This window comes from Catharus ustulatus, chromosome 10, assembly GCF_009819885.2.
Source record: "Catharus ustulatus isolate bCatUst1 chromosome 10, bCatUst1.pri.v2, whole genome shotgun sequence".
NCBI lineage: Eukaryota > Metazoa > Chordata > Aves > Passeriformes > Turdidae > Catharus > Catharus ustulatus.
The window spans coordinates 720,722-744,214 of record NC_046230.1 but is presented as its reverse complement, the minus strand read 5'-3'; the positions used below and the strand labels follow the sequence as shown (position 1 = coordinate 744,214).

At 40.2% G+C, this 23,493-nt stretch overlaps 1 protein-coding gene across 7 annotated transcripts in view; it reads right to left on the bottom strand.

The window, feature by feature from the left end:
• Nucleotides 1–9,844: 9,844 nt before the first annotated feature.
• The window catches only part of LOC117001107 (retinol-binding protein 1), a 34,999-nt gene continuing 21,350 nt past the window's right edge, over nt 9,845–23,493 (bottom strand). For 4 of the 7 annotated variants that reach the window (XM_033069290.2, XM_033069287.2, XM_033069294.2 and 1 more), the window contains 2 exons: nt 13,258–13,359; nt 9,845–10,120 (listed from right to left, as the gene is read on the bottom strand). In XM_033069290.2, the coding sequence (XP_032925181.1) occupies nt 13,277–13,359 (83 nt within the window). In that variant the 3' untranslated portion in view covers nt 9,845–10,120; nt 13,258–13,276. Of the gene's footprint in view, nt 10,121–13,247; nt 13,360–23,493 lie in introns of all 7 variants that reach the window. The other 3 variants (XM_033069292.2, XM_033069288.1, XM_033069295.1) reach the window with 1 other exon arrangement.

Here is a 23,493-nt window from a genome sequence, read left to right as displayed (position 1 = left end):
ATGTCAAGCACAATTTAGCTACGAAAATGTGTATCTGCCTGACCATAAAAGCTGAAATGCCATTTTAATGCAGGGTCTCATCCATTAGAAGAACGTTTTGAAGGATCAGTTTCATCAGACAGAAACAATTCTCTTTACCTCGTCTCAATAACACTTTTTAGAGATGCTTTCAAGTATCTTAGACCTCAAGTTTCCACATGACTCGTGATAGCATTCAATGATAGAGAGATTTTGCCTCCAGTTCTAGAGTCCCAATGAAGACAAAAACTTGTACCAGCCACTGCAAGTAGTGCACAATTTTGGGTTCACTGTGGCCATTCAGAAAAAGGTTAGAACTGTTCTTGTGTAACCTCAAGGACTTAACAGCCCAGAAGGGCTGTGAACTCAGTCCAGAGCTGTTGATGGAAATAACTAACACCCACTAACCCACACTAACACCTAGCCTGTTTTCCTTCACTGTGCTGCTGTCAGTGCACAGCAGCTGAGATTTTCCATTCCAGGAAAATTCCTGGATAGGTGATGTACCTATTTCCTGACTGCTTTCTTTTTGCCATAAATCACTTCTACTGCTTCAGATAGAAAAAAATACCATCTTAGAAAGCAGTAGCAAATCAGGGAAACTGATCCTGTGCTACTGCATCTCTCTTACAATGTCAAGTAATTATTTCCTGTTGATTAAGGGGTGCTCTGTGCAGTAAATCTCATGAATTCGCTCCTCTCACAGCACTGTACAGTTAATTCCTTTCTCTCTGCATCTCCAGCTTCACAGCAGCACCCCTTCTGTGGGAAAGGCTCTGGTTTGAGAAATGAACCAGTGTTTAACTCTCCAAGACATCCTGGAACATTGGAAAATAATTTGTTCTAGTAACAGTGGCATTTAGATATTTGTCTGATCTTTTGGTGAATTCCTGGCTCTAAGCTGGAAATTGTTTGATAGAAATAGCATTTAGGATGAAAATTTAGAGTAATCTTAAAAAAATCTAAGTTGAAAAATCCTGTCTGCTGTAGTTCAATGAGTTCATCCTCTCAGTGTTGTTAAAATGCAACACACATGACACTGCAAACTGGCTCCTAAGGCATGTGTATAATCAATCAATTTTTGGGAGTGGGCCAAGCAAGATAATCCAGGACACATTGCTGAAGTTAAGATTTCTCCCAGACACACAACAGGATTGGTTCTAAACTGCAGTGATGCCATGTGGTTTCAGTTACTGGATGCACATGCATGCAAAGCAGGGGAAGGAGCTTTTCTATCTGTTTTATTGACATTGCCACTGGAAGACTGAATTGAAATAAGGAATTGATAAATATGGTAATTTCACTTTTCAGTAAAATGCACCAAGTACATTTAATACAGAAGAAGATAAAAGAGAAAATACAAGTTCTTAAATTCTGTATTTTAGATGAAAATTTAGAGATTCTTATAGAGATTTACTTATACCTATATCTCTATATATATATCATAAGAGAATGGCAGGCTGTATTTCACTGGAAGAGTGAAAGAAAAGAGAAAAATTATCAAAACTTGGAAACCTGAGACCTAAATATAATCTCAAATTAGGAAAGGATTCCCCAGAAGTTCAGAATAATGTTCATGATGATGTGTTAATATGGGAAAAAAATTAAATAATCAATTGATAAGGAGAGTTACTTTCAACAGAACATTGAGTATTACTTTTCAAATTTACATTAAAACCTTCCTAGAAACTGGAGAATTACACAAGTTTTATTTAATAAGGGAAGGAAGGAAGGATTCCAGGAAGGAAGGATTCCAGGAAGGAAGGAAGGATTCCAGGAAGGAAGGAAGGATTCCAGGAAGGAAGGATTCCAGGAAGGATTCCAGGAAGGAAGGAAGGAAGGAAGGAAGGAAAACAACTTTCCTAGAATATTTCCAAAAGGCACTTAAGGAAGCTGGATGGATAAGGCAGAACAGCCATGTTCACCTCTGTCTTGCTAAAACTCTTTGCTATTTAGTGCAAAATGAAAGTATCCCCTCTGGTCTCTAGATATTTTTCCCACCTGCCCCTTTGAGGTTGTATTTGAAGTTATAGTTACTGTAGTTTTTTGGCTCTAACATGATTTTATGGAAATTTTCAGGTGTTCTGAGGTTTGATCAGAGCAAAATCCAACATGGACCTGTTCATGTCTCCTGTTCATGAACATGGACACAGGGGTGTGAAGCAGCCCAAGTGAAGTGTCAGCTCTGACTTCTGCAATAACAGCCATGAAAAAGGAGTTTGTGCTAGGAAGTATTTCTTCAGCACCATTAGACTCCTCAGGAGGAGTCTCCCTACACGACAGCGGGAAAACAAAGTCCTGTGCTGAAATGAAATGTGTTACTTGTAAAAATAGAGATAACTGTGCAGTTTGTTCTAACTTGCCAAACATAAAGCAAAGTCGTTTCAGTAAGCTATAAATCTGTTAGAAAGCAATATATCTGTTAGAATGATGTTTATCATGGCCCTTGCTGCTGGTAAAAGACAATCCTGTCAGGGAAAAGAGGAGTCTTGGTTATCAGGGTATTGTGCTCCATTGTCAGCTGAAAGATGAGGAGGACTTTCTGGGGCGAGCACTGCTGCTCTCAGGAGATCGAAACCATGGGGCATTTTAAGGTGGAAAAAATGTCTGTTAGAACAATATTCAGCACGAGGCAAAAAAATGATTCCTTTTCCTCCTCCTGACTACTACAGCTACATCTTCAGCCAGCAGTGCTGAGGAGTCAAACAGCAGCACGTTGTAAGAGTGACAAAGTGCAGCGAGTCTGGAAGGGCTGGGAGCCCTGGGAACAGACAGCTGGGAAATTGCCTCGTGCCTGCCAGCCCTTGGAATGTGCTCCCGGTCTTCCAAGGCTGAGCTGCCACCTCTGTCCAACAGAGCCTTCACTCACAACTCAAGGTTCTGTTGCTGCGTGGCAATCAGGTGCGGCTGGAGTTTCAAAGGAGACATCACATCATCATTACAACCTATCCCTAGTGGCTATTACACACACACTCACCAGACCGAGTCCCTAATTGCATGCTTTGGAAGTTTTGATTTATCAGAAGCAGCCCAGACTGCTCCTTTCCCCCCCATTAATACATTTTCATTAGTGTCTGACCCAGTAGCTGCTGGCTAATCTCCCTTTTATCTCCTCAGCACATCAACATCACTTTTTTCTTCCTGTCACTGATAGCATTGTGCTTTAATAGCTCCCATATCATGGCAGAGATCTCAGTCCCTTGCAGAATCCCATTCAAGGGCGTTTGCAATGCAAACAGTAGGTTGAATTTAGATACTTAAATACGACAAGGAATACTTACTTTTCAGATGAAAGTTAATTAATTAATCTTAAACATGGAAATACCTACTTTTGCAATCCTTGCCAAAATTACAGGTAGTTTTGTTGTCTTATCAAAAGATAAAAAAAGAAATCAAAAAGTGCTATGTCAGCAAGTGCTTTTACTGTGAAAAGACCAAACTATAAGCAAATAAGCACCAAAATGGCCTGTGGCACATCTTTAAAAAACTGAATTTTCTAAAATTAAGGAGTACTTACACTATAAAGAAAGGGAGCATGAAAAAAGGAAAAATCTTGCTCTGCCCAGCTCCTTCATCAACATTTATTTTGTGCACCTGCTGCACAACGAAACAAAATGCACTCCAAAAGAGTTGTAGTGGGTTTCCAGGAAGAGACCTTTTTTTGCTTCACAAAGAAATATCTCGCAGGAAAAAGGTCCTTTTCTGTGCATGCCTAGTGCATTTATTTTTTCTGTCATGATCCAAGGTCTTGATGTTTGATGCTTCAGAGATGAACTGCAATAAACCATTGGTCAGGTCTGTGACTGAAAGCTGTACTTACTTTGTTATTGATGATTTTGCTGTTGGGGGGCGATTTTTTTCTTTTCATTTTGCAGGGGGGACTTAAAAGAAGAGCGATATTACCTATATGGGGATATATTCTATATTTACCTTCACTTCAGTAGGATTTGGGCATTCCCTTTTCAGATTTTTAGTGTCTAATGGGTACTGAAAACCAATCACTCCAGGGGAATATGTGACTGAGAAGGTACCTAGATGTCCCTGAAGTTATTAAAGCTGCAATGGGAAGGACTGCGTGACATTAATCAGCTTTTCAAAGCATTTTTGTGGCTGAAGAGGGGAAAAGGCTCTTCTAAACAGGATGTTCAAGCAAATTAGGTATTTTAACTGTTAATTTTAACTCAAAGTTAAGCACCTGGTAAGGTTTTTGAGCAACGTTCAGCAGTTTAAATACCTCCTTGTCTCTTTGATTCCCAAAATACATTTGGAAAGACAATAAAGAAGAGATGCTTCCATGCTGAGAGGTGGAACCAGAAATGGAATTTTGTGTGATGTGGTAATTCAAATGTCTACAAAGTGGACTTTTTGTGACAGAAAAATACAAAGGGTTGAATATATGTTGAAAAAAATGTTACCTGAAATAGTTCTGCATCTGTGTTCGGGTGTCATTTTTCTTGTGTTCAGTTGCACAAAAGATGACAAGGAAAGTTTCTAGTGGATGTTTGGGTTTTTTTAATCCTTAAGGAGGTGGAAACAGACTGTTCACAGGTTATTTTGCTAGAGAACTCTGATGTCCTACTTCTTTTTTTTGCTTGGCTTGACAGGGGATGACTCATCAGTGTCTGCATCATTTTGGAGCGTGAAGCCTCGTGTGCAGCTCTTGTTTGTCTGGCTCCTGACAGCCCCCGCGTCTCAGACCCACTGCAGCAGAGCTCAGGCAGAGCTAGGGTGTGTGTTACTGCTGCAGGGCATTGGGAAAGTCTGCTCTGTGCTTTTGGCTGCTTTTTGAGGTATAATAGGTCTAAAACTCCCAAGTAATTCTTTCAGAGTTAGAATTTATTACCAGTTCCAAAGAGGAACTGAGACAGCATCTGTGTTTATAGCTGAAATAATGAAATTCCAATGTGTTGGAATGAAAGAGTAGTGGTGGCTTGGCTCTCCAGCTAGGGCTGCTTTAGACCATATGCTGCCCTTAAGGATTGTCCTGAGTAATTAAATATCTCTGATGAGCACTGGCATCACTGTAGCAATGGAGATATTACAGTACATTGTTGTACCCAAAACTGGGTATGTGAAGGAGTTGCTGAGTGCTGTGTCTGAGCAAGTTCTTTCTGTGTTGCTGTAACACACATAAAATGGCACTTTTCTCCCATTTTCCTCTGCAAAAATAACCTTGGAAATGCCAGCATCAAGAATGGCAACATGTTTTGTGAGTGAAAGATCACATAGTCATTTCACAGAAGTTCTGTTGAGTTGTGCTGACTTCCTCTGCCCAGCTGGAGAGAAGTTTTGGAAATTGGAATGGTTATGGATGACAAGCATCAGTGCCTTGATAAGAAAATATAACTGAAATCATGCCGATTTCAAATTAGAGGAGGGAAGCAAGGAACTATTGTGAGTCCTGTTGCACCTGATGGAATGTTAAATTCCAATGAGTTCTCCCCATATGCTGTGGTTCTAAGCCTCACCAAATTAAAATGGTGACTGCAATGCATTAGAAACACTTCATCCACTGACTCACACAATAGAAAAATTAAATGGGAACATCAGGATGGGGAGGAACCTTTCTGTTTAACTCCAAATTTCAGTACAGTTTTGCATTAAGTCTTCATCACTCCCTGTGTTTTGCCTCTGCTCTTGTGCACTTGTGTAGCTGGAAGGGGAGGGGAAATAAAGGCCAGGCAGGCACAAGAAAGCTTTGGAAGTGAGCCTGAAAGCATTTAAAGGACTGCCTATCTGTGCAGTGTGTTGCTGATAACCATGTTCTGTGTGTTTCTGCATATGCACACACAAGTTTTAAATGTTATCTACTCTGTAAGGCTAATGGACCCAGAAATGACATCTGGAAATGTCAAGCAACTGAATATTTAAATAAAATATTTTAAATTTGGAATGCTCTTGTCACAATATTGACCTTTTATTTGTTCAGCATTAGGATAGGGGTGTACTACAAGACAAATGGTCTCTTGTTATGTAAGTAAGTGTAGAGTCAATAACCACAAACTGTGTCCTATCCTTCTTTCCTCCCTTCCTTTAATAAGAATGCTGCCATTGAAAGAGGGAATTTTATTTTGCCTCCATGGTGCAGAAACTTAATTGTCAGGCAGTCTTATTGAAGTGTTTGTTGAAGAACTGAAATGCCCTTTTGCTTAAGAGTTCAGTGTGCATTATTTATTATTATTATTACTATTCTTCTTCTTCTTCTTCTTCTTCTTCTTAGCTATTAATATAGAGAAAGTGCTTGCCCTGGTAATAAAATACCAGGTACTGGTACTGAAGGGACTCTACTTTTGTGTCCACTTTTGCTAGACAGGAGCAAATTATTTAAATAAACATTTGCTTTGAGATGAAAAAAACCTTCTTAAAATGGAAACAGTGGTACCACCCAGGTAATAATCCAAGACAAATGTGCTGCTGATAGAGGGTGAAAGGATGAACAGCTGGGAACCTGTTCTGTGATTACAGATGGGGCTGTCCAAAAGAGAATATAATATAAAATGATACATACTGGGAAGTTTTCTTAATGTTGCAATGGTAAACTCTTGTTTTTACTGTCAAGTTTCATAGAGTAGAGCCAAGCAGACGACAGACATTGATGGAAGAGGATGTACCCAGGGGAGCACATCACCCACACCACACTGGGACTCTGCTGTGCTCCAGGGCTCAGTCCCATGGGAATTTGCCATTCAGACCATGTTTATTTTACAATAAAACTGCTCCACAGATCATACCAAGAACTCCTCTTTGTTGCATAAATGTAGATTAGGACCCCAACTGTTCTTTCAATTCTGGTTTCCATGGCTTAGATTGTAAGAGATAAGAATAGCCAAGTTTATACACTGGGAGGGGTAAAGAAAACCTGAGTGGCATGGACAAAACAGGGAATGGCTGTTTGGTGGGAGGAATTACATTATAATATACCTGTAGGTTGCAGGTTCAAGTAAGCAACAAGTGTTTAACAATGGGAAAAGCTTGTTTTGTTTACACTTTCCATTCACACTGCTTCTGTAGGCATAGCGTTTCCTAATGAAATACAAAATGTCCCTTATCTGAAGGTATTGCAGTTCTGTAGAAATACAGTGTGGATATTAGCAAACCATGGCTGAAATTCTGTTGAAGATCAAGAAAATTATAAAGTTTGATTCCTGAGTAGCAAGCAAATCTGGATATGACTTCCCCATGAACGTCTTGGTTACTAAGTACAGTAATTTCATGAATACAAGCCGCACCATTTTGACCAAAATTTTGCTCCCACACCAGAAATGCGGCTTATACTCAGGAGCGACCAATATGTGAATAATTTTGTGACAGTTTCAACCCCGGGAGTGCAAACCGAGTCAGTGCAAACTGCAAAGTCGAGCACCTGCCAGTAAAACCCTGCATTTACGCGGTTGTTACAAATTGGTTACTCTGTTGCACGGCGGGTGGACCTGCTCCGTGCAGGCAGCACAGGGGGTGGGGAAGGCGGGGCAACTCCCTCCTGCTGGCCCCGTGGCTCGGGGGGAGGCAGGGGCTCTCTCCTGCTTGGCCCCATGGCACGGGGGGAGGCAGGGGGCTCCGTACTGCTGGCCCCGCGGCTCAGGGGGCTCCTGTCCCTGAGTGCCACCGCAGCAGGAGCGGGGTGGCTCCATCCCCGCCTCCCACCACCGCCGTGGGTGCCGGCGGGCTCTGTGCCCCTCCTGCCACGGCAGGGCAGCGCCGGGCCGGGGTGAGCGAGCCCAGCCGTGGCCGGCCCCAAGCGGCCCCACCGAGCAGCGGCGCCAAGCTGGGCCACCCAGCCCTGTCGGCAGCCCCGAGCCCTCATGGCCCGAGCCGAGCCAGTAAACCCCGCCCTGCCGCGATTCTGTTACTATTTGGCAACTTTGTTGCATGCAGGTCCTCACTGTGAATGACAGAGTGGCTTATATTCAGGTGCGGCTTATTTATGGACAAAGAACAAAATGTTTGCCAACACCCAACGATACGGCTTATACTCAGTGCGGCTTGTATTCGTTGACAATTGTTGAATGTATACATTCAGAAAACTTCTATTTTATGGAGAAAGTTTTAAATTACATTTCATGATAACAGTTGTTAAAGGCTCATGGAAAAAGTGAGGTTAATTTTACATACATTAATTGGAAAGCAAGGAATGAACATAGTATCTTTTTCCAAGGGAGAGGGCTGCTGCAGTGAGATAAGAGATTACAGTTATAATGACAATCAATTTAGATGATTTGAAGCAAATCTATTCAAAGTTAAATATTCTCAAAGTTTCTGTACTTTCCATCCATGAGCTATGGAACTGCTTTGTGAGCTTGCCTGTCCTCCATAATTAGCAGAAGGTTACATTGCTTCTGCTTGATAAGCCATTAGTTATTAGTATGGTGCTAAATTCGCCCTTGTACCAAATGACCCAAAGGGGAAAAGCTGTCTGTTTGATTACAATAATAATAGCTTTTAACAATTGGATTTACTTAGCTAGATGTTAATTGATCCACTTACAACCTTCTGCAAAAAGAGTTTGTGAATGTTACACAAGACTGGAGAGAGCTGCAGGCAAAAATTAGAAGACAGCTGGTGAATTAAGGGTTATGAACTGCCAAGTTCTATTGAAGGAAAAACTACATTTCAAAAAAAGGTCTCAGTCAGTGCTGAACCATAAAAAAAACCTGCCAAGTTTATCTGGGGATTGCGGTGTGAGTCATCACTTTATTACAGTTACTTGTTTGTTCTCTTGCTCTCCTTGAGGCCGAAGAGTGAAAGATACCTGCAGGATGTCTATGATTATGAAATCAATAATTAGAAACTTGAAGGAAAAGAGTTTCTGTGTCCAATAATCTTTCAAGAAAAACAAATGACTGATGCACTGAAATTTGGCAACTGGGATATCCTCAACCTTGTGTAAGATGATAAATTGCATTTTAAATAGACAAGTATTTGCCATTTCCCTTAAACAGAGCAGTATTTTAGCCCAAGATCCACAGGTTTCTGATACTTCCCCTCTCCTACAACCTTTCTATCTTACTTACTTGTAACCAGTTTTGACCTGTCCCACTCCAAGTACCAGAAAACTCAATCCCCATGAGCTGGTGGTCTGTCTGTCTGTGGGGATATCCATTTAGCTATGAACACACAGCTAGCTGGCTAACACACTCTTCCACGAGAGAAACGCAGCTTCTGCATGAACCTGGCTGATCAGACTCAAGTGTATTTCCCAGAGACTTCCTCAACCATAAGTATTGCCAAGAGAATAATAACGGGGGAACTTAAGGTAAATAATTTCATTGCATGTCTGTGATTCTGAGTGGTGCCATCCACAGCTGTTGCAATCTGCAAATGATACTGTACAAAGCAATGCTGCTTTCATCTTCTGTGTGGTGTGTGCACAGTTATAGACAGTTTCTAGCTATGATCTTACTCTCAGTGTCTCCAGAACAAGAAATAAAATGCATGGGCAGATATTGGCTAAAGCATTTGGAAAAGTCCCTTAGCCATGCTTTTGTTAGCATTGTTTTTCAAAAGTATTGATCCATAAATTTGCTTGTTTTGAGAAATCAGATTTTTATTTTTGATGGAACACTTCCAGTATAGAGCTACTCCACCAGAGCTAATGGTAACATTCTCACTGGCTTCAGTGGATTCAGTACTTAAGTGAAGCTGCATCCTACAGCTCTCATTTCCTTCCCTCCAACTGCAGTTCACCATGTGAAAACAAGGCTAAGGCTCTGAAAGGGTGATGTGTATTGAGAGTAAAAAAATAGCTTACAAGGTCTAAATTTCCAGCATCTTGTTTTATACCTAATAGACCTTTTTTAGTGTAGTTGAGAATTATGGTATGTGCACATTTAGAGAGTTAAGCATCTTTAATTGGAATTTCTAAAAATAGCTTTATTTGCAGTGATTTTTTTTGATTTCCTAAAAATATTTTATTCCAACTATAAAGTTCTAATGTGATCTTCGTTTCTGTGTTTGCTCTTGTCACTGAGGATGCTCAGCATTGGCATTCGGAGAGTTGGTGTCAAGTCTGTAAATTCTATTGTTCTTCACTCCTATAGCAGCAGTAGGCTCACTGCACCTTCTTAAAGACCTGCTTACACGTGACTCCACACACTCTTATTTCCTAGGAAGAGAAAATAATTTAAAAGCCACAACTTTTACTTAGGACACAAACATTACAGATTCATATGTACATCCAGGTGAATTTGAATCTAAAATTTTCTATGAAATTAGATTGGGAGACTTGTACATATTTTAGCCTATTTTTCATCCTAAAAGAAACCATCTGTTTTGGGTGTGTTTTCTGCTAAAAGGTGGAGCAAGGGAAGTTATTTTGGGATCTCAGATCTTAAAAGGGCCAAATATGTTTCTCATGCATTATTCTCAATTTGCAGTAAGTAATATGCAACTGCTTGAGGTCTTTGGAATGGGCATTCTCTATTTTGGGTACATGAAAAAGTGGGGATGGATTTGTCTCACCAGCCCTGAATCTGTCTGGTGATGACTGGTAGCTGAAGCCTAAAAATTCAGAAATCAGGGTCCATTTTAGCAACACAGAGCTCATGGCCATAAAAGGCACAGGAGTGTACAGAAGATTTGCTTCTGGTCTGTCAACCAGCACAGCAGTGAGGTTTGCCTGAGCCTGAGAACCCTGGATGCATAAAGCTGTTCCTTTGAGCTCCACAATGGCTTTTCCAACCCCCTCCCCCTTGCTGATCTCTGGATCTCTGTGAGCTGGGCATGAGGAGGGGCAGAGTTTCCATCCTGGGCTCAGATTTGTGAGGCTGCTGCTGTTTGCCTGTTCACCCATTCCCGTTCCTGAAACTCCTCAAGTTTGACCTGAGAAGTACACACAGGTGTGTGCCTGGGGTGTGTGCCTGTGGCAAGGTTTTGGTGCAAGAAAAAGGTGTGGAGGCTCTTAAGGGACATAAGGACAGTGCTTATGCATGACTTAGCAAAGGGATGCACTTTCCAGTCCAAGACGAGACTATTAATAAGGCTCCGGGAATATTTTGAGGAAGCTGTGCACATTTCTTATGGGGGACTGATAAAATGATCTTAAAAAACCTTAAACTAGGTCAATAACCTTAATTGACATATGCTGCTTAGCCCCAATACCAGAAAGTGCCTCATGCTGAGTTAGTGGAACAACAGACTGATGCAGTGACTTTACTTAGGACCTGTTCTGTTCACTCCTGTAGAGGTAACCCAGAAGAAGGAATGTGCAATAAGGGCTGAGAGATCTGCTAACAATGACAAAAACTACAGAGTAGAAGCAATCAATACAACAGAAAAGGGCAATAAAACTCAAAAGGAAATGGGGAATGGTCGCTCACATAAAATAAAATCTAAAATGAACTACAAAGTACAGACCACAGAATGAAATGAAGAAAATAGGAAGCAATAAACTACGAAAGGATGTGGTTCTACTTTCTGCAGAAATGTGAAAAGAGTAAATTAACACTTGGCTCAGTGTGTAAAGTTCAATAGGATCATAAAGCTATTGAAGTATCAGTTCTTTAAAGATAACTGCTCAATTGTATCAGAGCACTCTCAAAAGGACAGGATCTAGTAATCTTAGCTGGTCCAAAATAAGATACTAAAGGGGACTCTACTGTACTTTTAATGGAGAGAGCTGCATTAACAAGGATTAGAGAAATAAAGAGAACATCTTTTGAAATTCATTAAATACAAGAAGTGAGAAAATTTAATGTGGAGGAGTGGGCTCTAAAATACTTGATTACTTCCTTTGCATGAACTAATATTATATTGACTTCTGGGTACATGGGAGACAGATTGTGGTAAATTTTCCAAGTGCCAGTGAATGAATGGTATGATCCAGAATTCTTTCCAGCCTTCTGAAAAGCAGCATCAGAGCAGTCAGGTTACTCTGGGCTACCTAAACTGGCATGAGACACAAATATTTGAGCAACTGAATTTGAGTTTCTGACTTCTAAAATCAACCTCCTGACAGGGACAAGTCTAGAAAGTGGTTTGGGCATGGAGGTCCCTGGCCAGGCTGTGTGGCTAGAGAGGAATCAGAGTAAGGATGGCAGAGACCAGGGCTGAAGGAACTGGTGTTGGGGACAGAAGATGGGAAGACATAATGCCTGGGGGCTAGCATAGGCCAGAAGGCAGGATGCCTGACCATAGAAATTCAAGAGCAACTGGTGCTATTGTTGGTATGTGTAGGAGAATGCACAGATGTGCAGGGCTGGGGGCAGCCAGGTGTGAGCTGAACTTGGGGCAGGCCCTGTGATGGGAGAGTGGAGCCTGTCTGCCAGCAGAGAAGCTGGAAGGGCTGGGGCCTGCTGCCATGGCCCTGCCTGCTATGCAGCTGGGAGGAGTGTGGAAATACTGAAAGGTGCTTCTTGGAGGGAGTGTGCATCTCCTTTCAATTGCTGCCTCCCCTCCTCTAGGTGAGCCCACGGCTCAGTTATGAAGTCCTCCTTTACACAGCAATCTTCTCCCTGCCTGTGCTGCACCAAGTCCAGGTGGGAAGACCTGTCACATCCATTCCTCCTCTAAACTGTATTCTGGGACTGCCAATATTCCTTAAAATTATGTTGAGTAATAAGGGCCTTGGGGTACTTCTGCACAAATTTCGTAACTCCGCTACTGATTTGAATATTTAGAAGATATCCATTTAGATTGCTGAATGCTGATAGTACTGCATAGTGAGGAGAAATGGAGGTTGGAGTTTATTATCCCAGCAGGAACACTGCCTTTTACCCACACTGATGAGAGAGTGAGAATGCTATAAAGAGTTATAGGACAAAAGAACAGGCACCTTCTTTCAGGTCCTGTTAATTTAGAAAGATAAAATGACGATCTGAAAAAAACATCAATTTCAAAAGCTTAACTGCTGTTTTAGTTCTCTAGGCGATAATGTGGCCTGTAATTATTTTAGAAGAACAATGGTGTATTTTCCCTTATTGTTGGGTGCTCGGTTTCACAGCTCCCATACTGAGTATTTTACAGACTGTGAGGGACATTCTGGTAAATATCTTCCTTTTGTGAACATTTCAGCCTGGTGAGTCTGGACAATGAGCACAGAAAGACCATTTGAAATGGTCAGGCTTTGTAAGGGACATAGGAACACAATGGCTCCAAAAGAAATTGTTGCTTTAGAAACAAGTCAAATGCTGCACCAATACACAATTATGTCAAAATAAGCCAAAATGACATAGCATATTCCCTACTGTGTTATATCTAACCATTTTAATGGAGGGGCATTCAAAACCTCTTACATGATCTTACCAGGTGCATTTCATCTCCTTCAATCCACTGGGTCCAACCACGGCCTTCCTTCTCTCCATTCTGTACACACAGCAGCTTGTCTCCATCCCAAGACACAGTGGTCTAACAAAACAGACATGTTTGGTATTACTCTAATATTGTCTGATATCATGATTAGTTTCTATGAAGCAAAACTTATCTCTAATGACTGTATCTCATAAAAAGAATGATTGGAGAGTGTTGTACCACTTAGGATAATTACCGAAGAAATGAGTTTGAACAGAAAGTTGCTGCCTAGCTGCCTGCCAAAAACTGGAGGGATGAGATAGAGCAAGAAAAAAATATTATCAAAACCATTGTGTAAGAGCACACTCCTCTCTCCCTGCTGAAAAATGGAGCAGTACAAGGCCCCTGCAGCCTAACACTGTATTTGCAAAAGGAGCTGAAAACTTAAGATCCAGTTTGGTTTTTTTCACCTTAAGAATGATTCCCCAGCTCCTTTACCTGAAAACAATTCCCATTTCCTGGCACTGTGGATGAACAAAGCTTTTGAATACTGAGCTGCCCTCTCCCCATGTCTCAATCTGCCTTCCTTCATGCAGCAGAGTGGTTTGGAAGTATCAGCAAGTTGGTAACTTCGCCAGCATCCTGGTTTTTGCAACTGAGGCTGGGGAACTTCTTGAGCCAGGACTGGCAGAGTAAGTCAAGAGTCAGGTGCAGTAATCAATACTGCACTCTTCTGTGAATACTGGTGCTGTCCTTGTGAGTTCAATAAAACCTGTTTCATAAAACTTCACTGTATGACAGTGCATCCTGCAGCTTGTTCCTCTGGTTAGCATTTACTGACAATTTGCCTTTCCCATCTCTCTAAGCCAAAGAGAAGCAAAGCTCTGTAAAACACTAAAGAGGGAAGAGTGGTGACAGTTTGTACTCCATGAGGATAGTTTAACATTAATATTAGCACATGGCCTGTATCAGCTTGTTTGAAGGCACTCTGAGGACTCAATATGGAATTGCTGTCTACCTTGTGAAAGTCTTCAGCCACTGCTTGCACGAGCAGTCAGATATGGAGAGATGATGAATTCTGATCTGCCATTAAAGAACACTTACTGCATCCATCCTGTGCAGTTCCTAAGAGAAGAAGTCAGCCTACATCCTTCCTTCTGGTAGTTAAACCCAGTTCAGCACTCAAAACCTATCCAGTCCTATTTATTTAATCTGTGTATGTCACAAACAATTAATTCCTAAATGATAACCATGACAGCCACTGTATTTGAATGAGTGCAGGCAGCACTCCTCCTGTGGGAAGCTTTAGACTAAACCAGCATGGAAAATGAATCACTCCAGAGTGCCAGGATAGATTATCGTGGGCAAGGCAATGGGATTGATCCCATCAGTCTGTCTGCACCACATGGGGACTCTGAGACACAAACTCACGTGTCCTTGCTAAAAATCTCCCTAATTTAGAAAATGCATTCACAGATTCTTCTGTTCTCTTTTGTAAAGTGATATATTTAACCCAAGCACTATATAACACTTTTTGAAGCCATATCCTTTTAATGTAAAAAATGCTAATGCAGGAAGGAGCAACAAATTTGGGTAAAGCTGTAGTTAATGTGGTCACCATAACCTAAATCCTTTCCCAGATTTGAATCTGCATGCATCCACCAAAGAAATAAAAGATAACAACTAACAGGAGTCAAAGTGAATAATGTTTCATTTATAACTTAACATATCTACAAAATTCTGATTCTAAAAAATGAACATAACAGAAAATGAATGATGATTTGTAGATGTGAGTGATACTTTGGATTGAAGCATTTGTATGTTTAGTAACTGCACTTATTTATATCTATTGAGTATTAGCTCAGCATAGTTTAGTCTAGCTAAATAATTTGGTGAGTTTAGATGTGTATTCAGAAGTAATACACCATGATAAAGTAGGATCCAACTTTATTAGTCCTACTAATATTCAACGTCAGTTGTGTTATACTGACTTAGTACACTTGAGGGAAATAGAGAAATATTTGTAGCAGTACAAGGAAATGTTAACTTTTTAGCCTCCAAGGGTGATTGAAATTGTTTCATCTCAGAAAACAACACAATTTTTTCTCAGGATTTGTTGTTCTTCCAGTCAACATTAGAAATTGCTTTTTGCAATTTGGTGAAAACAACTAAGAGTTTAAACCCACAGACATTAACCAAGCTGTCTTATCAGACAATATATTCTCAGGTATCCTCTGCCTTCCCTTTGAGAAATATAAATACTGAGGGGATATGAGTAAGCGACATAATTCCTGATTTCTGAATGTAGCTGTTTTGCTCTGAAGGTTATAAAGGGCACTGCAAGAGAACTTAATATAATTTTCTTTGTTAGCAGAAACAACCACTTTATGACAATAAGACTAATCAGTGGCATCTGTATCTTTTCTTTAGGTCAAACTGTAATGTCTCAAAGTCTCTTTTATTAAACTAATATAAAAGATACAAAATTCTTTTTTAACCCAGATTGAAACATGTCCTTCCACCAAATATCTCTACTGAGACACAAAGTGAGTGTTAGCTGAGGTTGAAGTTGCTCTGGCTGTTAATGTGCACTGACTGCTGCCAACATTCCACCTTCTGCAACACCTAAACCAGAGAAACACCTGCTTTACAACATTCCCAAATATTTGAATCAGAACATAAAAACAATACTCCAGAAATCCTGTAGGGCAAACATTGCATATATAATCTCTCTTGCTGTATCAAAGAGTAAGGATTTATTTTTGAGGACTGGATCAGGATATTGCCTTGGTATACACAGGAGCCAAGCACTTGTAGACTGGTAAGGTGGTTCTGTGACCCTTTGGTTCTTCCTGGCACACACTCCCAAGATAAACAAACACTTTACCTTTTATGTAAAGCTACTTTTCTTAACAAAGTATGCCTTTGTAATGAACCTTGTTTGCCCCCATTTTGGTAATACCATTACCTAAGGGTTGCCTGACTACAGAGCTGCTGCCACTTGCCAGGAACAACTGAAAATCCTCAAAGCCAGGGTTTGGGGATGGCAGCCCAGGCGCACAGCTCCTGTCCCTTATTCTTGTCTGCAAGAGGAGAGAGGCAGCCAAACTCAAGGGACACTGGAAAGCTGCAGTTTCCACTAACAGAACCAACTAGCTAAAAAAGGAGCATTTCTCTAAAACTGAATTCTGCCTTTTTGAGCATCTTGACTACTTGACAGTAAATGGAAGACATTGTTTATTCCTTTCAACTACATAGTACATAATCTAGTTCACCATAAGCAAACTTAAATCTTGCTTACTTACCACCTGCTCAAACTTAACCCTAAGATGAACACTTCCTAGGTCACACACATGTAATTCTGTAGGAAACTTCAATAGAGAATGGTGATGGGTACAGTTAGTCACAGTACTATCAATAATACTAAAGGAAAGCCAGAAAAAGTGACATAGTGAGGTAAAAAACAGGGAGTCTTGCCTCAAGTTAACTCTTCCCAAAAATTTCAACTACCAATATTATGCATGTTTCAGATTATGTTTACTTTGTTCTTGAGGTGTAATACCAGAGAATGGAGTTCATCTGTGAAGTGAAAAAGCCTTTGAAGCTTGAGAACACAAAAAATGTTCAAATTTTCTTTAGTGTTTCACTTTTTGTGTACTTTGATATTCTCCTTTTATTACTTAGGTATCCACATACTTTTGTTAATGAGTTAATCTCTTCGTGTTACTAAGTTTTAAATTCATATGCATAGCACTGCCTGAATCTTCCTGAATATTAAAGTTGGAGGAAATTATAATTAAAGTATTTTCATTACTGTTTCAAATAATGAGACAAGGTAGATTTATTAAATGAAATACTTAGTAACCCCTAAACAAATTATTGACTATGTATCTGCTTTTCTTTTAGTAGCAGCAACTGTAGTGAAATGTTGCACAATTTCAGCTTCCAGTGACAAATCATCCTGACCCACAGGCAGAGACAATGACTTTTGTAATTTCCTGAAATAGTCATCAAATGTTATCAGAGTACTTTGCATTTCCCAGTGAGGTCTAAGTGCAAAGACATTTGGTGCTGGCTCTGTACACTATTTCTCACTCCCCTGCTGGCAATTCTTGAGAGCCTGCCTGGGTCAGGGGCTTGGCAGCTGAGGGTACAGAATGGATTTCACAGATGAATGGAAGAAAATAACTTTTTTCTAAGTAGTTCATGAACATTTTTTTGTTAATACTACATAGATTTTTGACAGATTGCCTTTACAAGTATGAATTGCAGCTCCCACCTTTCATCAAAAATATGTTACTGATTTCCTATCTGTGGCAGAAACACAGCAGCACCAGTTCTATTTTTCTCCTGCTTCCCTCAGAGTGTTGTCTCTATATATAGAGCACCAACTGACGGGAAAGCTAGGAGTGCACCATACTCCCTGCTCCATCTCCATCCAGTAATTCTCTGCTTGGGAGAATAGCAGCCCATTTTACAACTGTAATTGTGATCTAAGAAGGATTAAAAAATGGAAAGTAATTTTTTTTTATGTCAGGTGAAACAGAAAAATCCAATTTGAGCTGTATCTTGTAAATAATACCGAAGAAAATACCCTAGAACTTTTGGTCAAACACAGCAATATCTCCAACAAGGTATTTAACAACTTCTCAAGATAAACCATTTTGTCTGTACTAAGTATCAAAGCGATATAAAAACCTCTTGTAAACAGTTTTTTTGGGGAAAAATGAAGTGTTGATAGAATAAAGTCATACTGATGTCCCAGAAAAAGTCCAACGTAGCTGTGAGGGGGAATTCTGCCAGGTGGTCTCTCCCTATGGCCTCTGTGCAGGAGCTGCTCCAGGGGGTACAGCCATGGGCAGCTTTTTCACCTCTCCCCCTGAAACCCCTTTTACCTCATCACATCTGCATCTGCAAGTTCAGCAACAGAAACTACCAAGAAAACAACAATAAACACATCAGAACAATTCCTGGAAGGATTCCTGACCTTTATTCCAGATCCTGGTGCTGACCAAAGGCTGAACATATTTAGCCACTCTGTAGCTCAGTCATGGCCAAGTCTCCTTTGCTTCTGCCATTGCCAGCATCACCAGGGGTAGCACTGCTAGAAAAGGGGCTTAGGTTTGGATTAAAACATTTTTGATGAAAGGTAAGCTGTTGTCAGATAGGATCAGATTCTAAATGTTCCAATTCCTTACTCTGAATCCTTGCTCATAAGAGCAGCAGAGCAAAGCAAAGACAAGATATGTTCCAGGGAGTAGGAAAGTGAAGGTGCACAGCTCTGGGCTATGTGGGGGGAGGAGGAGAAGTGATATTTTAGACAGTGCATATTCTTCTATTTCTTAGGAATGGTGGCTTTTTTTCTTACTAAAATAAAATGGTATACAAATAATACAAAATCAGGAAAACTTGTGTATATCTCATGCCAGAAAAAAAGAGTAAAACCCATCACATCCAATTCACTCTGTGCAAAGATCAGAATCTATTCTAAGATGCTTACTGTTTAAATTAATGACTATAACTGATTTATCCCATGTAATTTTGGCAAGATGAAATTGTACATAACACTAACGGTTTGTCATTCAAAATTGGATTTAAGTCTGGTTCTCAGCTTTTCAGCTGATTCTGATTGCTCTTTCTGCATTTATAACTTTCCTATCCTAACCCACTTTCCCTGCAGAGATTCAGCATGCTAGCAGCAGTTTTGTGAATAGCTAGCTCCAAAGCTTTTAATCAGCCTCATACCCTGGACATGAATCCAGCCCTGCAAAATGTGAAGTTTATGACATTGATATGGCCAAAGACTCAGATCATCTCATTTGCTATCACTGTGCAGATGTGCTGAGCACATCACTTACAAGCAGTAACTAACGCCCATGGAGCAAGCAGGACGGGACAAGGGAGGATAAAGGAAACTGATCCTTCCCACTGAGGCACAGACAGAAGGGACCAGATCCCATTCTGACAGAGCCTGAGACAGCCCCAGGACGAACTTCTGCTCTCTGGAGCCTCAAAGGGGTTGACTGGAGGATTTTTCTTCATCACTTGTTGAGAGCAGCTTATAAAGAGCCGGAAATACCAACAGAAAACTATATTAAAGTCTACCTCTTTAAAATTACTCCTCTCATCCCCCCAAAATAAGAAAACCAGGGATTATGACAATGAGGAGCTGGGGAATTTACAGTACTGCAAAGAGACAGGAGGCACTAAATATGAGAGAAGACCAGCCTCAGCAACAGTGATTCTAGAATATGCTTGTTCCATCAAAGTATAGGAGAAAATACTTACAAGCCTAAAAGAACAGCACTGGAAGGGTAAATAAATAAAACAGCTAAATCAGAGGGATCGAGAAAAGGCATGTTGCTGATCTTGATCTTACAAGGCAGGCACAATTTATTTTGAATCTTCTCACTCTATGGGAGATCCCTCCTGCAATTTCATGTATTGGAATGTTGTTTGTTGGTTGTTGTTTTTCTGGGAGTGAAGCCTTAATTCCCAAACCTGCTCAGAACTAGATTAACAGCTGTGAATTCTATTTGTGTAACAGAGGAACCTGCCTAAATAGTTAAATAAGCTTCACAAGCCATGTGATTTTGTAACAGGGCTTTATTCTGACCTTGCAGTGGTATAAATCAAATTATGGCCAGAACAACTACCACCACTGCAGTTTTCCTGAATACAAACCTAAGAATCAGTGTCACATTAGGTATGTTTGTTAATTAAAATAGAGCCATAATCAGTTTTGAACAACTTCCCTCCCTTCAGCAGGATATGGCACAGTCAGGTGTCTGGGAACAGTCCTGGAATAGCTGTTTCAAATACTACATTTCACATGGTAAGATGTATTCTAGATCTGATGAGGGAATTCCACAACTCCCAAATCCTCCCTGCCCTACGCCACCCCAGCAAGTCTTAAGCAGGACTAGAAGTTCTGAACTCTAAACACCCACTTGCTAACTTATTCATGGCTATATCCCACTTGTTTTCAGGTTTCAGTAACTAAATGGTTAAGATGCATTATTTCCCACATTCAGTTTAAAATTCTTGCAATTTTCTCTGTTTCTCAGTTCCCTGCCCTTGTCATTTCATTTCCTGCTTCAATGGAAGAAGAAAATTATTGTGTCAGAGAGCACAAGGTTCTGAGTTACCAAAGCACCTCTCATATGCTTGGACAAATACTCAATTATAACACAACTGTCCTCACTTATCTAAGAAAATCTGCTCTTCTATGTTTAGAACATAAAATCTTTCCTGGTTTTTTAACAGATCACTTGCCCTTAATCTCTGTCAAAAGAGATTAATTCTTGATAGCTCCTGAAGACGTAAACTTTCATTTTACATTTGGACTTGAAACTGCCAAGTTTTTAACAACCCTGGACAGTTAAGTATGATTGAACTTGCAGAAAGATATATTTCACAAAATTTCCAAGTGAATAGAGAAACTGCAGTTTATCTATGAGATCCAATCCTGGGTGGAAAGCTCAAGGAGCATTGATACCAACTGTCATTTGTGATCTCTCCTGTGGTCAACTATCCCCATCTTTGGTTTTGCAGAACACAGAAACTGCATCTTTAACTAAATGGCAGGGCTTTAGAATTTCCAAAGTCCAAATTTTCACTTCCCAACAGAAAAAAATCCTAAAGCACCTGATGTCACCAACTGCTGTTCCCTCTATCCCTCCAGAAAACACCCAAAAGCATGTGCATGGAAGAAAGTCAGGCTGAGGGTCAGAAGAAGGACAAACTGAAATTGCTAAGGTTTATCCTTCTCCATTAACTTCCTGATCCAGAAAGTTCAGACAGGCTCCCAGGAGTGACCAACTACAAAAATGAAAAAACACTAACTCCAAAGGAGGAGAGACCTTGGGTCTATCACAAGAGTATGAAGTTCCTAATGCCAAAACTTCAACTTCTAAAATAAATATCAGCAAAACTTTTTAGCCTTTTCTCCTCACAGACAGTATTGATTTGGAATTACTGTAGTTACACTCTACCCTGACTGGCTCAAGGATATGTTTCACAACTGAAAGGTGAACGCAATTTCAGTGAATTGCACACAGGATCTAACCTGTCCACTGTGCTGGTATTATTTTTACAGATATGTTAACTCTAGCCTGATGATATATTCTTCATTAAAAGAAAAAACAATCCATACTTCTAGGAAGGATTACTTCTATGGTTATTTTTGTTAGTCTCCTGATGATTGCTCTGCTGTATAGATTAATGTTTAATGTGCAATTTCTCTTATCTATGTTCCTTTGTAGTGCTCATACATTCAGCTCCTTGGATAAAACTTGCCCAGTGGTCTGCTCAGTCCACAATGCAAATAACAATATTTGATTCACAACCTCTCCCATTACACAGGCTGATTATTAATGATTAAGCCATTTATGGCATGCAGTTCCACAGGCTCTACATTAACAAATGGAACAGCAAGAATGATATTCAACCTTTGCTTTTATGGTGGTTTTCTTTGTAACATCACTCAGGGAGTGGTCCATTACCTCTTACAACCTCCATGACTCTTCTCTCACAAGACTCCTTCTGCACTATTGGAGTAATTTTGCGACTTAACAACTGCAAATTTTGCCTGACATTATGGTTATCAGATTTGGACCAAAGTCACTTCAGAAAGATAGCTTCTTGTACTGTTTTGTCATTGACAAAAGAGGGCCCACAGAGAAAAGAAATCTGTAATAAGAAAATTGAACTATAAAGCATGATCTGCTGCTACAAGGCAAATGGAGCACCAAAGGCCAGAGACCTGAACTATCCAGCTACAGCTGGAGACTACAAAGAGACATCTGGGGCATTTTGTGGAATGACATCCCTAAGCTCTTCTTAAAAAAAACCCAGTCAGAGACAGTGAGTATCCCTGGTTGTTTGGGGTTTTTTTTGTTTGTTTGTTTGTTTGTTTGTAACAGGCAGGAAGGTGCTGATACCTTCTGCTTCCAAGACTGAATAAGCATTTCCCACTAAATAGTAATCAGAAAAATGTTTGAGTAACCTTTGAAGGTAGGCTGAACTACTAGGTTCTACTCCAAATTAATCAGGTGTTGTAGTGACTGAAATTGTCTCTCTAGTTTCTTCTTTTTGATTTAACATTTTGAATCTTTCCCTTATCACTCAATTTAGCAAAATAGGGTAGAGAATTTTTGCTTGCTAAAAATAATAAATTATTACTTTTTTCTGCCATGCAGAGGATGGTTTAGTTCTCCTTCAGATGAGAGTTTAATGGTATTCAAGTACAGATAATGCTTACACAGGGACAGTTCTGTGCACACACAAACCTTTGTAGCAGACGTTTTGAGCATTGCTATCTTTGATGGTAATTTCACCACCACAGTCTTAAATCTTTCCTCAGGCTCATAACTGCTCAGTCAATCTAGACCTCAACATCCTGAGTAAGAGCATTCCAGGAGCCAAAATCACGATGCCATTGGGGCACTTTCCTAAACACAAATGCACCTGCTCCTCCTTTCCATGAATGTTGTATTCTGCACTCTCATTAAAATTGTACCCTCTATACAAAGGACTACAGAGGGATTTTCTGAGCCAGTCAGTAGCCAACCATTCTTTTTCTCTGGTCTTCACAAGTTTTCCCTCTCCTGCCATGATCAGAGCAAAAACAAATTTGTAAATCTTAGTGTGAGAGAAAAGTACTGGTTTTAAATAGCACTATCTTTCTCAGAATGGAAACCTATTAGCTCTCTTTTATGAGATTTCTCCTCTAGAGTCCCTCTTGAGATACTTTTCTTTTATTTGTCAACTTCCTCACCGTAGAATATTGCCAGTGTCATGCTGCCAAACTAATAGGTGAGAACTAGATATTCTCAAGTTTTTCCCCTGTAAATTGTTATTTATCAGTCCTAAGTTAAAAAGCAAAAAGGGCTCATAAAACAGAGCTATTGCAAAACAAAATCCTGAGTGCTTGCTTATTACCTTCAGTAAGATTTGTTCCGGTGGGATAATTAAATGTGTGCTCTAATAAATACATCCAGGCAATCTTTAAGCACTTGGCCATTCTCACACAGGAGTAGTGCCTGATCTTGCAATCAGGGGATCTCCTCTACTGTAAAAACTTACTCGTTAAAGAGATTCTGGAAGTGACCCCAATGTCTTTTTGCCTAACAAACATCCCAGTATAAATGAGCACAGCTTTACTGAGGTTATTAATCACTGATTGGTAAAACTGCTTAGTGCTCCTGATTAAAGTTAGTATTGCTCTAATCTAAAGATATGCTCAAAACT